Source organism: Vidua chalybeata, chromosome Z (genome assembly GCF_026979565.1).
Source record: "Vidua chalybeata isolate OUT-0048 chromosome Z, bVidCha1 merged haplotype, whole genome shotgun sequence".
Taxonomy (NCBI): Eukaryota; Metazoa; Chordata; class Aves; order Passeriformes; family Viduidae; genus Vidua; species Vidua chalybeata.
Window position 1 is genome coordinate 1359871 of NC_071570.1, and position 12561 is coordinate 1372431.

At 39.0% G+C, this 12561-nt stretch overlaps 1 protein-coding gene across 7 annotated transcripts in view; it reads left to right on the forward strand.

Moving 5' to 3' along the window:
- The window catches only part of DYM (dymeclin), a 212008-nt gene that overhangs the window by 66502 nt on the left and 132945 nt on the right, over positions 1–12561 (forward strand). For all 7 annotated transcript variants that reach the window (XM_053931483.1, XM_053931487.1, XM_053931488.1 and 4 more), the window contains one exon: positions 10964–11146. In XM_053931483.1, the coding sequence (XP_053787458.1) occupies positions 10964–11146 (183 nt within the window). The remainder of the gene's footprint in view (positions 1–10963; positions 11147–12561) is intronic.

Consider the following 12561-nt stretch of genomic DNA (forward strand, 5'->3'; position numbering starts at 1 on the left):
CTCTTGAGATTTGGGAAGCAGGGCTTAGGGGAGTGAAGCTGTGGATAGAGATGTGCCATTTACAATCCCTCTTAAAGTTTACTAAATCTGGCCAAGTTACAAGGTCCCAAAACTTGCTGTTTGCATACATTGAGCAGAAACTTGTTGAAAAACTGGCAGCAAGATTGTCTGAATGTTGAGTTTTCATGAAGTGTGTTCCACAGAGTGTCGTGCCAGTGAGGCTCGGGATGCAGCACCCATCGTGAGGTCCATGAGGCTGTTCCAGGATCCTGGGGGAACTTTCCCTGCTCAATGCTGGTGGACCAGGTTTCAAGCAAAAGAATTAACACTTTGAGTTTTCCTTGTCCTTGGAGTAGCAGGTTGTGTAGAGGAAGAAGTTACCTCACACAAACAAAATGTTACCTTTTACAGGAAAAATAGGGGTTAAGAAATGCTGGGTTAAAAAATAATGTGCCCATTGTGCTGTGCAAAGGTGGCAGGCTCCAAGGAGTGTCAGCAGATAGTCTCAGGAATAAGGGTGGCAGCCAGAGCATTCCTAAGCTGTGGAACTCCAAGTTTTTCAGCTATGCTTATATTAGGAGTTTTATTTAATTGTTTTTGAATGCTCTCCTGAAGGCTGATAGAGAAGCTGGCTGGAATTGCTGCAGGTACCAATGGTAGGGTGCTTCACAAGTTTGGAGGAGTGAAACTTAGGTCTAGGAGGGAAGCAGCAGGTCTGTGCTGACTTTACTGTGCTAGCTATTCCTTGTTCCTCTCATAGGGAATATGAGTGAATTGAATGCCTGCAGTCACAACAAACCAACAGAAACAATGTGCTAAACTCACTAACTGATACAAAAATCTAACTGCTCTGGAAAAGTAATTTCTTGGATTCCTTGACCTGTTTAGCAACTTTACAGGTCACTTCTTTCATTGGTTATGTGGATTTCTTCTTCTCCCTTCCCTACTGTGTGTGAGGATGAAGTTCTCCTGAGGGTCCTACATCAAAAGCATTAGTTAATATCGATACCCTGATTAGCACTATTTAAAAATAATACTGCCAGGATGTTTCTTTTGTAACATGTTTCTATGTTTGTTTCTGCCTCATATTTTACCTGATAGAGTCAACAGAAGATGTTACTGGAAGTTCCATAATTGGTTGAATTATACACATTCACTGTGTTCCCTTGCATTCTGACAAGAACAATAAAATACTGGGATGGTACCCTGGGCAAAAGCCAGAGGAGTTTTCTATTAAAAACAAAAATAATTAAATAAATAATAATTTAAAAATAAAAGTCTGAAGAAAATCCCTCTGAGAACTAACCTTCTCTCCCCAAAATCCCACCAAACCAAACCAAAACCCAGACCAAAACAAGCCCTTAAACCCTACCATACAACAACTCCTTTTTAATGTCTCTATGTGAACTTGTTGTTGGCGTGAGGTTTGCTGTTCCAAGGTTGATAGATGATTGAGTCAGACAGTTCCTCTAAAATTAAATACAACACTGGGTGGATTTGCAGTTTTTCCCGCATTTCTCATTCGTTTTCCTCTCTCTCACTCTCTTCAAGCTTGCACTTAGTTTCCCAGGTTCCAAGTAGTAATAATACTGTGGTATTTTGCTCTTGTATAATAGCATAAAACCTTTATTTATTTTTTCTTGAGATTGTGGTCACATTTGCAGCTTCAGTTATACTGGACAGTCTTCAAATGTGCAGCAGGAATATTGTTCCATCTCAGAAAATGTATCGCTTGTGTCCAAAGGAGTTGAAATGGGTATTGCCAGCAACAGGCCAGGACTTGGTCTAATAAAAATGTGAAGATTCCTTGCTTTAGATGTTCTCCTCCTATAGTTATTTTTAATATATTTCTAAAAGTGAATTAATGGTTTGTTAGAATTATTCCCAGCCTTATTTGGCCTTTTGATTCAGAAGTATGTTATGTAATTTGCTTTGCTTAATTTTTCAAGGTGTCTGTCTCTGGGTATTTCTACTACTCATACTCCAATTACATATAATAAAAATGTCATCAGGGATTTCCAGCTAATGAAGCTATTCCGTGCTTCAGCATCTCTGGGCAAATAAAATAAGTAGACCCCATCTGGAAATGTTAAATTATCATAGACTCATGGAATCATCAAGTTTGGGAAAGACCTTGAAGATCATCAAGTCCAACAGTAAATAATATATATAGTTATAGGTAATATGATTTCACTGATTTTTACCATAGGTAATATGATTTCACTATTTTACAGGTATTGACTTTGGTTTTGTATGTTTTTGTAGTTTATTAGATTAAATACTTTTTGGGGGATGTCTTTTTACATTTCTGATTCCTCTGTGGTGTCAAAAGCTTTCAAGTCTGTAGCTGAGCTTCTTGAGAGAAGGTGATTGTCTCCTTATTTTAAAGTTCAAAATGAGAAAAAGAGTAATAATGCAGTAGATAGGGTTCCTGCCCTGCGGAAGGCTTGGATCATTTCAGATTTCTTAGTAAAGATCTCCTGAGATATAATGATAAAAAGGGAGATGAATGGTTTAAAATGAGATAAACACTGTTTTTGCAGTGATATGAGGTATATGCTTATTTATCAATCTATGCAATTTAGTGTTTGCAATCTTTTTCAGTTCTATGACATTTGAAAGGTCGTGCAAAGTATTGGAGCTGGGATTAATTGCAGGAAGCAAACTGGAAAAGACTTTAAAAGAAAAGAAAGAAAAATGTGTGTATGTAATTTGGCTGGGCAACAAAGGAGACCTGACTGTGCCTTTTATTTAAGGGCTATAAACACTGAACTGGGGCAGAAATGTTTTATGGTATTACATAGAACCACTTAAAGGAATAAGTAGATGAAGCTGAATAAAGTAATGCTTAGCTGAATATTATGAAAAAAATCTTAACATTGAGGTTTATTAGATTGTGGAACATGCTTCCCAAAGGATGTGGTTCAAGCTCCATTACTAGTCCTTAAAATTAGTCTGGATAGAATAACAAGCTGTACTGGAGGGAACACTATTGCATGAATAGGGGATGGATGCAGTTACCTAATACATCTTTGCATTTCACTTGCTTCCATGATTCATTTCCTGAAAAACTGCTTCCAGAATGTGTTAATGACATCACGGCCCCGGGCACCTCAGGCTCATCAGTGCTTCTCTGCCTTCAGAGGGTTTATGTGGAGATTTCCTGGGCTGTCTTTTCCCCAGTGGCTTCTCCACTGCACCCCAGCCATTCGCTGTGGCTGTCCTCTCCTGCTGCAGCACTGGGAGCAATGGTGACATCAAAAACTCAAATGCCTGGGATGTGTTTGAAATGTAGGGGTACAGAGACATGAGCTTGGCTGTTCCTGGAGAGGCTGTGACCAGGAGTGGGGCAGGCAGGGAGCTGGTGTTTGCAGAGCTTGGCTCCACAGAAACAACTACCTTCTGCTGTTCTTGGCAGGGAGGATGAAATACTGGTCTCCTTTACAATAGTGTTATTAGGTGTGAAAACCCTCAAACAATTAAGTCATACTCAGTCATGTATTTCAATGAGCCAGTTGAAATCTATGAAATATAGAGCAGTTGTTCTGTTGCAGTGATTTGTTGAGAAGAAAATAACTTGGTTTTTAAATCACTTCTATAATTCTTTTTGACATTTAAAGAAGTAATCTAAAACATGCACTTAATCTTTCTATAGCATTTCAGTCACTTTCCTGTAGTATTTAGGAATTAAATACTTAAAATATAGTAGTAAAGCAACTGAAATATAACACAACACCTGAAATAAAGCCATGGCAATCATCTGTGTAAATTGTGTGACTTTGACCTTGCACTAAGGACTAAGTGGTAGTTAGTGAGATTTTAAGCTTGAATATGGAGTTCCAAGTGATCACACATTTACTCTTGATACACATAATGTGCCATTCCTGTGTTCCAGACAAGAAACAGAGTAAAGCTGGATTGGTACATAGCTGTTGTCTCAAAATGCTTTTAAATTTAGTGTTTCCCACTTGTGAATTCTTGCTGCAGCCTGCTGATGACTTAGAGAGCAGCTAGCCTTACCAATATTTAAAATACAAATTTATTTTGCTAGACTGTCTGACACCCAGAAACTGTTCTTTTATTGCTGTTTGTAGAACTTCTCCTATGTCTCATGCTAGTTTGGGTTAATCCTGTTAGTCCAATGCTGGACAATGAAGACCATGAAAAATATTGCTGAAAATTAAAAATTGTTACTTTTGCCATTTGTATTACCATGCCAGGTGAAACGTTTCAAAAAACCTATAATTTATGGGAACTTGGGTCAGTTGAAAAAGTTACTGCAATTTAAAAGTGACGACAAACAAAAAGTTAGTAGTATTTATGATAGCCATTTTTGTGCTTCTGAGTTTTAACAATTTCCCTACTTAAAAAGTCTACAGTCATCAGATTGACTTTTTCAGTTGACTTTTTCACAGGTTGTAGTTAGTGTGTATGTCAGTGTATTTATGCTACAGATGAGTTTAATGTTGCTCGAGAGTGGAATATTTAACGTGCAGGTTCATAAACCATATAAAAATGATTCCGTATTTCCTATACTTCAGCTTTGCTAGTTTCTTTCTGTAATGAATCCTCCCAAGTCTGCAGTGGGACTTCCCCTAAAATTAATGTAGCTGCTGTTTTTATAGTCTCTTAAGCAAGGGCACCCTTGGTTCTTCACAGTTTGCAGATTAAGTTCCTTAACTAAAGATCTGAGACATTGAAGATGTGCTTTATAAAGTATAAAATGCCCCTGATATAGCAGTTGCCTCACTGATTCCCGTTCATGATTCCATGGACCTCTTTTTCCTCTCCCATTCATTATCACATAACATCCCCGTGGCAACTTGAGAAATTGCTTGCATGGAAAAGTAATCGTAGGAAAGTATTTATGTATTTTTAGCTTTCTTCTAACACAATGTAGCAGCTGGAAACAAGGACAAGAGCCAGCACAATGTGAACTGCCAGCTCTCCATGGGCCACCAGAAAGTGTTCATCAGACCACAGTGTGAGAACTATTGAATTGACTTAAGAAAAGTGACACACATAATAAGCGTTAAAAAAACAACACTCAAGTTCCCAGTGCTGCTGCTTGAGTGTAATAAGAATTAAACAGTAATTGTAATGTTTTTTAATAATATGCTTTTTACTGGTTTTGGTGGAGGAACTACATGATGGTACAATTAGATGCAATGAAAATCACTTTTGCTTTAGTTCTTCATCATTTCTATTTAGTGATGCCTTGGATTGGACAAACTTGCAGCATTGCAAGCATTGGACAATCTTCTGGATGCTAAAAGTTTCAGAAATAAGAAAGCAGAATATGAAGCTAAGGCTTGGATGTATTACTAACCATAAGTTAGATCTCTTCTGTTTTGGGCTTTTTTTCTTGTGGTTGAGTTTTCTTTCTGATATTTAACACTGGCTTTGCCAACTTCTGTAGCCTCATCTATTTGTGTTCTTTCCATTTTTGCAACAAGGGAGCAGGATTGCTGTTTTGGAAATGTCAAAATGACAGGGAGAGATCAAGAGATGTTTTGAAAATCTTTATGTCTACTAAAACTCTTATTTTGTCCTATTCATTCTCAAAAGCAGCCTGGGGGCAGCACCTTAAGTTGGTGCCCTCAGCAAAATACTGTCAAAAGCAATAAAAAACTTATTAGGAGGATGCTAAATATGTTTGAGAGGATGTGGGTTATGTGATGGGGAATGAGGGAAGGATCTGCCCTCTTACCAAGCTTCAGTGAGGAGAGACAGGACCATACTCAAAAAGGCTTTGCCAGTATTAATTGCAATTTAATGCCCATATTTAAATGCAATGAAGGATGTTCAAAGGAAAGGTTGAAGTTCAGTGATTACTTTAATTGAATTTTTGAGCTACTATTAGATTAAAAAAAAACCTAAACAATACTAATTTCCTAGAAAGAAACTTGGAAGTAAGTAACTCAAATTTCCTTGGCATTAATTTAATGCTCTGTCCAGCATGAGAAGTCAGAGAGTTTGTCTTCTGAGCCTTGACACTGGAGGTTGAAAGGTGAATAATACATTCTGCAGAAGAATTACAACTAGTTTAATAACTAATCCAGGAGACCTCAAAAATCAATTATAGCTCACAGTCGGTTGATCTGCTGACTTCAAATAATGGTAGACAGTGTTAGAAGTTGTTGACTGTAAGTTGCAATTCTTTATATGAGTGTGATGAGTTTTTAGAGTATCTTCTGCACTCTTGGTTTCAAAATGTCTTCAAAGTCAAACTGTTAAAATTCTTATTATTATTGTGAAACTATAAATAAGTATGTTTAAACTTTTTTGAAATAGGTACAAACATGAACCTTACGTGTATCTCATTGTGTAACAGAGACCAGGCATTAGGCTGAGATCTCTGCAGAGTTGTGTTTACATCAAATAACAGTCAGGTGAAAGAAAGTTCTATTTTGATGACTTTGTCATAACTTCATTTTGCCATTAAGTGTTGTTTCACAGACTGTCAAACTAGATTAAAGTCCTGGATTTGTTTTCATGGCTGTAAACTGTGTTTCTAGCTATCTTACAGAAAATCTCAGCTTCTCTGTTGCAAAATAACATACTTTGCTCTTATGACCTGCTTTTCTTGCTCTGCCTTACATTGAGTTGTATGAACAGGGAAAAAAAGCCAGCGGTGGCTAGTTTGGTGGAAGAGAGGGGCAAAAACGAATCTGTTAATTTGGTTTTAGAAGGTAAAAGCAGTCAGTTCCCTATTAAAGTATTCGAGTATTTTCCAGAAATAATTAGCAGAATTTTACAGTTCTCCAATTGACAAAACATCTAGCAATGTGGTTCCATGTGGGACTGAGTCAAGAAATAATGTTAAATCAGTGAATCCCAGAGCTGGTCAGGCTGGAAGGGCCTACAGTGGGACATCTGCTGCTCCACCTCCCTGCTCCAGCAGGGCCATCCCAGAGCACAGGGTGCAGCACTGTGTCCAGAGGGCTCTGGAATATCCCTGGTGAGGGAGACTCCACCCCTATTTGGTCTCTGCCCAGGGCAGAAGTTGTGCCTCCTGTGCCAGGGAACTGCTGGGCTCAGTCCCTGCCCGTGGCTCTGGTGCCATTGCTGGGCCTGGAGCAGAGCCTGGCTCCTGCTCTGCCCCTTCCTGCACACAGGGACAGACAGGGACAGCCAGGGCTGAGGGCCCTCTCACAACCTGAACAGCTCCAGCTCCTTCCTCCTCTCCAGCCTGTCCTCCTTAAGGAGATGCTCTAGGCCCTTCAGTATATGTGTCACTCTCCACTGGTCCCTCTCCAAGAGCTCCATGTCCCTCTTGTACCGGGGAGCCCAGAGCTGGGCACAGTTAGAAATGATGGACAAATATTAGAGAAATGCAATTGAAAGTATTCTGCAGATACCTAAATGTTTGTCTTGGTTTCAGCTTGGATACAGTTGCAGTGCTGGGTAATGTTGATACCACCCTGATGTTTTAGTCCTTGCTAAGTCATGCTTATGTTGCATCAAGGACTTGTCAACTTCTCATAATTTTGGAAGAAATCCCTGTCTGTGAGGGTGGGAAGCCCTAGCACAGGCTTCCCAGAGCAGCTGTGGCTGCCTCACCCTTAAAAGTGTTCCAGACCAGGTTGGACAGAGCTTGGAGCAACCTGGGATAGTAGAAGGTGTCCCTGCCCATGGCAGGGGTTAGAATGGGATGAGCTTCAAGGTTTCTTAAGGCACAAGGAGCTGGGAGGGGACACAGCCAGGACAGCCGACCCAAAAGGTTGAAGGACTATCCCGTACCCTGTCATGCTGAGTAATAAAACTGGGAGGTGTTGCCCAGGGCTGGGTGGACACTGCTTCAAGGTCTGCAGCAGGTGGTGAGCAACTGCGCTGTGCATCACTTCCTCTATATATCCTTTTGTCATTATTATTATCATTATCATCATCATTTTCCCTTCTTTTTCAGTTCTATTGAATTGCCTTCATCTCAACCCACGAGTTTTGTGTTTTCTCTCAGTTCTCTGCCCCATCTCACCAGAGAGGAGAGAATGATCGGTTGTGTGGTATTAAACCACAACAACGTTGAAGAGACTGTTTTAGGGTTGTGGATTATTGACTTCATCAGGCTCTTAATTGGGACCAGAAAGGTAGTGTTTAGTACTGTAGAGCCTTTCGAAGATTTTATAAATCTTCAGAAGCAGTGTGCCTCATGACACTGTTTCAGATAATCTACCCTTCCCTCCTTTTCGCAGTTTAGTGGTTTAATTTTGAGAACCCTAGCTTATCTTTGCCACCTCCCAGGATGTATAAAGCTTTACAAAAACATCTGGAACTTGTATTTCTGTTGTGGTGTATAAAAAAATTACAAGAGGATAGAAGTAAAATAATAATAATAAAAAACCCTCCATGTGAAAGAAATCCAGTTTATATGTTGAAGCATTTAGGCAAATTTCACTTCATGCCTATAATGATGCCAGGCAGAACTAGTACTGTTGCAGTCATCTGTGGCTATCCTGTTGGCTTAAATGGGAATTCTCATGGAATCATGGAATCCTAGAATGGTTTGGGTTGGAAGGGATTTTAAGGCTCATCTTATTCCCAGCCCTTCCACTATCCCAGGCTGCTAGAGCCCTGGCATTCATCCCTTTTAAATATGAAATTTTCTTCCTTTTATCCTGTTGTTTTTTTCCTGTGATTTTCTGAAGAAGCAGAATCTGAAATATTATTCTGTCCACACTGTATCAGTGTCTATTCTTCTATGTTTTCTGTTAACTTCAGATCTGAAAAGAATATAGTAAGGAAAGAATATAATATAAATAGTAAGGAAACAATATAGTAAGGAAAGTGTCTAAGACAGTGCAGTATAAGTTACTTTGTTTTGCATGTTAAAGAAGTTAAATATAGTCTTGTAATTTTGAAATATGCATAAATATAAAATTAGCTTTAACAAAGTAATATTTCAGATATTGTGAACATACTGCTACATACAGCTAGAAACTTCCAGTTCCTCTGTCTTCCCAGGCTCTTTACCTATTTAGCATTTTAGTGTGATGCTTATGATCAGAAATAATATTTTCCTTTAAAATGTTTTTAACTTGAGTGTGTTGGAAGCATCAGCCAATACTTAGCACCTAATGTGACACTGCCCTTGCAACTGAAAGGAATGTTATGAACCTGCTACATGGGGTTGGTTTTTTGGAGGACTTACCAACACACAAGAGGACTTCAGGAGGTCACTTGGGCCATATATTCATGTGCAGGTATCTCTCTGTGACCTTGTTCTCCCTGGTGGAAGATTCAGATTAATCACTGGTGTTTTGGCCATATCCCTCTTTTCCTAACTATTGAGGAAAGGCGTAATGGCAGATAGCAGCCACAGAAGGATGGTGTGGTAGAAAATTAAAAACAAGAACTACACTAAGAATAGAAATCTGATTAATTTAAATTTCTTTAGCATGTGATGATAAATGTACAGTTGTTTCAGGGTTTTAAAGTAGTTTCTTTGCATGTTACCTCTCTGGTTAACTCATGTGAAAAACTTAATGGTCAACATCATTCATTCTGATAATAAAAGTGGATGAAAAACATGTTGATAAAGGGTTACTAATATAACATGAAATTGCTAAGAAGGCTGCAATTATAGTTCTTTTTATTATAAGAGCACTCTCAAGCTGCTTAACACTGAGTGGCATTAGTCCCCTTGCCTACGACATGGCAGTAATTGTCCTGCAGTTGTCATAATGAGGGAACACTGGTTTGTTACATAATCTGACTATAATTACATTTGAAGAAAAATACTCATTGGATGGCTTGAAATTTTGTAGGGCTAAGAGTACTTGAAATTCTTTTAACCGGTTATACTTTAGTATTTTGCATTCAAATGGCTCACAAGTTTTTATCGTTTACACCTTGAATCTTGATGACAAAAAGACTGGAAACTAAACTTTCTTAATTTTTCTGTTTTCTGTAAGAAGGTGTGTTTTATCTAAGTTTTGATTTAGACATTTATTAAAAGAAGAAATAAGGATTTACATTTCTTTAAGTAGAACTTACTATTTTTTACCCTGTATAACTCAAAGCTTTGACCTGTTAAATGAATGATAAATTAATAATTTGATGAAATGCTCAGTCTCTGCCATAAAATTTCAAGATACACTCAAAAAATTAACTGCTAGGCAGGCATTGGGGGATGAATCTAATACTATGTGACTGGGAGGGGCTGCTTATTATCCCCTTGTAATGAATGTATCAAGAGCCCAGATGTGATAAACACAGAGGTTTTATCCTTTCCTCTGACTTTGTACTCCAATAATGCTGAGTCTGCAGCATCTCTGTTTCAGTTTTGGTGCTTTTCTTAGTTTTTTTCAGTGGTGTAATACACTCCCATGAGCAGTGGCAAGGGTATAAGGATTAATGGACTTGCTGGAGAGGGATGATGGGAGTCCTTTCATCCTCCTCTGATGCTCGTTCTCTTCTAATCAGTAGTTGGTCATCTGGTTTCACCAACCCTGCTGTAATTGGAACAGGAATTTCAAATGCAGTAGTTTGGTATTGGAGTTAATTATTTTTAGTGCTGTAAGTATGAAAATTACTCTGCATTTGGGGCCCAATCATCAAAGTTTGAGCAATGTGATAATGAGAGTTTTTTCAAGCAGCCTCTGGGGACATTGCATTGGCTTTATACATTATGCCTTACTACTGGAGCTGTACGTGCACAATGTACAACTGTGGAATCAGAGAATGGTTTGGCTGGAAGGACCTTAAAGCCCATTCAGTGCCACCCCCTGCCATGACAGGGACGCCTTCCACCATCCCAGGTTGCTCCAAGCCCCGTCCAGCCTGGCCTTGGGCACTGCCAGGGATCCAGGGACAGCCACAGCTATGCTGTGAAACCTGTGCCAGGGCCTCAGCACCCTCACAGGGAAGGATTTTGTTCCAATATCTAGTCTAAACCTACTCTCTAAAATAGCCTTGTTTATTAAAATATGACCAAGCCTGTTATTTGTTTTTTTCTCTGCAGCTGGCCTGTGGACAGTGTTCACGCTGGGTGGGGTGGGCAGCAAAGCATCAGCCCAGCTGGAGCAGTGCTCCCCTCTGGCCAGCCAGAGCCTGCTGCTGCTGCTGGTGCTGGCCAACCTGACTGACACTCCAGACACCCCAAACCCCTACAGGCAAGCCATCATGTCCTTCAAGAACACACAAGGTTTGTATCTATTCTTATTTCTGAGCCTGAACGGATGAAGTGGAGTTTTAAGACGCTGCGATTGCTTAGAGGTTCTCTGTCCAAGATTTTTTGTCCTTCCAGCCCACCCATGGAAGAACAATATTAACACATTATCTGGGAGTTTTGAGGTGGAATTCCTCAGCTGCTGGATCTTAGTGGTGGGGGCAGAGGGAGGATACTTTATTCTTCTGACTTGACAAATACTAGAAAGCTTCATAATCCTGGTCCAGTTTACTTCTGGACTAGAAGTCCTTGAAGGTTGCTGCTGACCTTGATGATTCTGTGACTCTATAATTTCATAAAATATAAATAAATGTAACCTATAAGTAGATTGGTTATCCAGGAGTCTGCAGGAGTCCCCTAAAAATTTGTAGCACTTTTTGTCCTGGAATCATGGTACTTAGAGAGAAGATAAAAAATTAAATTGCTACCTGGGTTTGCTGACTGTATTCTTGTATTTCAAATGCAAGGAAAAAAATGTTTAATGTAAACACTGCCATGAGTTTTGTATGTATGAGAGGTTTCAGAGTTGTTTTGGTGCTTGTCTGGGTTTTGAGAAGGCAGGTTCCAGTCTGTGCCATGTGGCACTGATTCACACAGGGTCTTGTTTGGGACATGGGAGTGCCCTGTCCACAGGCTGTGCACACAGTTTTACCTTTCATTGGCTTTGTGCAGGTTGGCACCATGCACAGGGCTCAGGAGTTGTGTGACAACCTGTGAAGCCACAGTAAAATCCCGAGTTATGCACTTTCTTCTGGGGAATTTTTGTATTCCTTTATCCATTAAGTTTTAACCAGGTTGAGCTCTAAATTAATTCACCATTACCTAGGAAAATTTATTGGGTTGTGAAGGTGGAGGATTGTTTTCATAAGAAGAATTCTGAGTCCTAACATGCTTCTTTGATTTATTGGATACCATTTACAGGTGGTTGAGATCAAATTGTTGATAAAGTTTTTGTTTTGTTCTGTCTTTAAATTGCAAGCTTTTTTTAATGTTGCATTTTGTTTGGCTTTGTTTCATGCCATCAGTAGCTAGTAATGTATTTCATTAAAGCGTGCTATACATATATCATTATAAAATTTTGAAATAACTTATTTTGTGTCAAATGTAGCATGAAAAGCTATATTTTCTCTACATGTGTGTGTTGATAGAATGACTTATTGTTTCCCAGAAACTTGTTCCTACTAGCAATACTCATAATTGAGCTTAAATTTGATTTCTGTGAACATTCTAAGGGGTTTGTAAGAGGAAAGTAATGTGAAAAAAAGAGGCTGGTTGCAGTCATACTATATACTATAAAAGGAAAATAGGCATTTTAAAAAAATAATTTCTATAATTGGGACAAAACTAGAAGAATTCAGGATAGGGTTTTTTTTGTACATGGTTTAGAATAG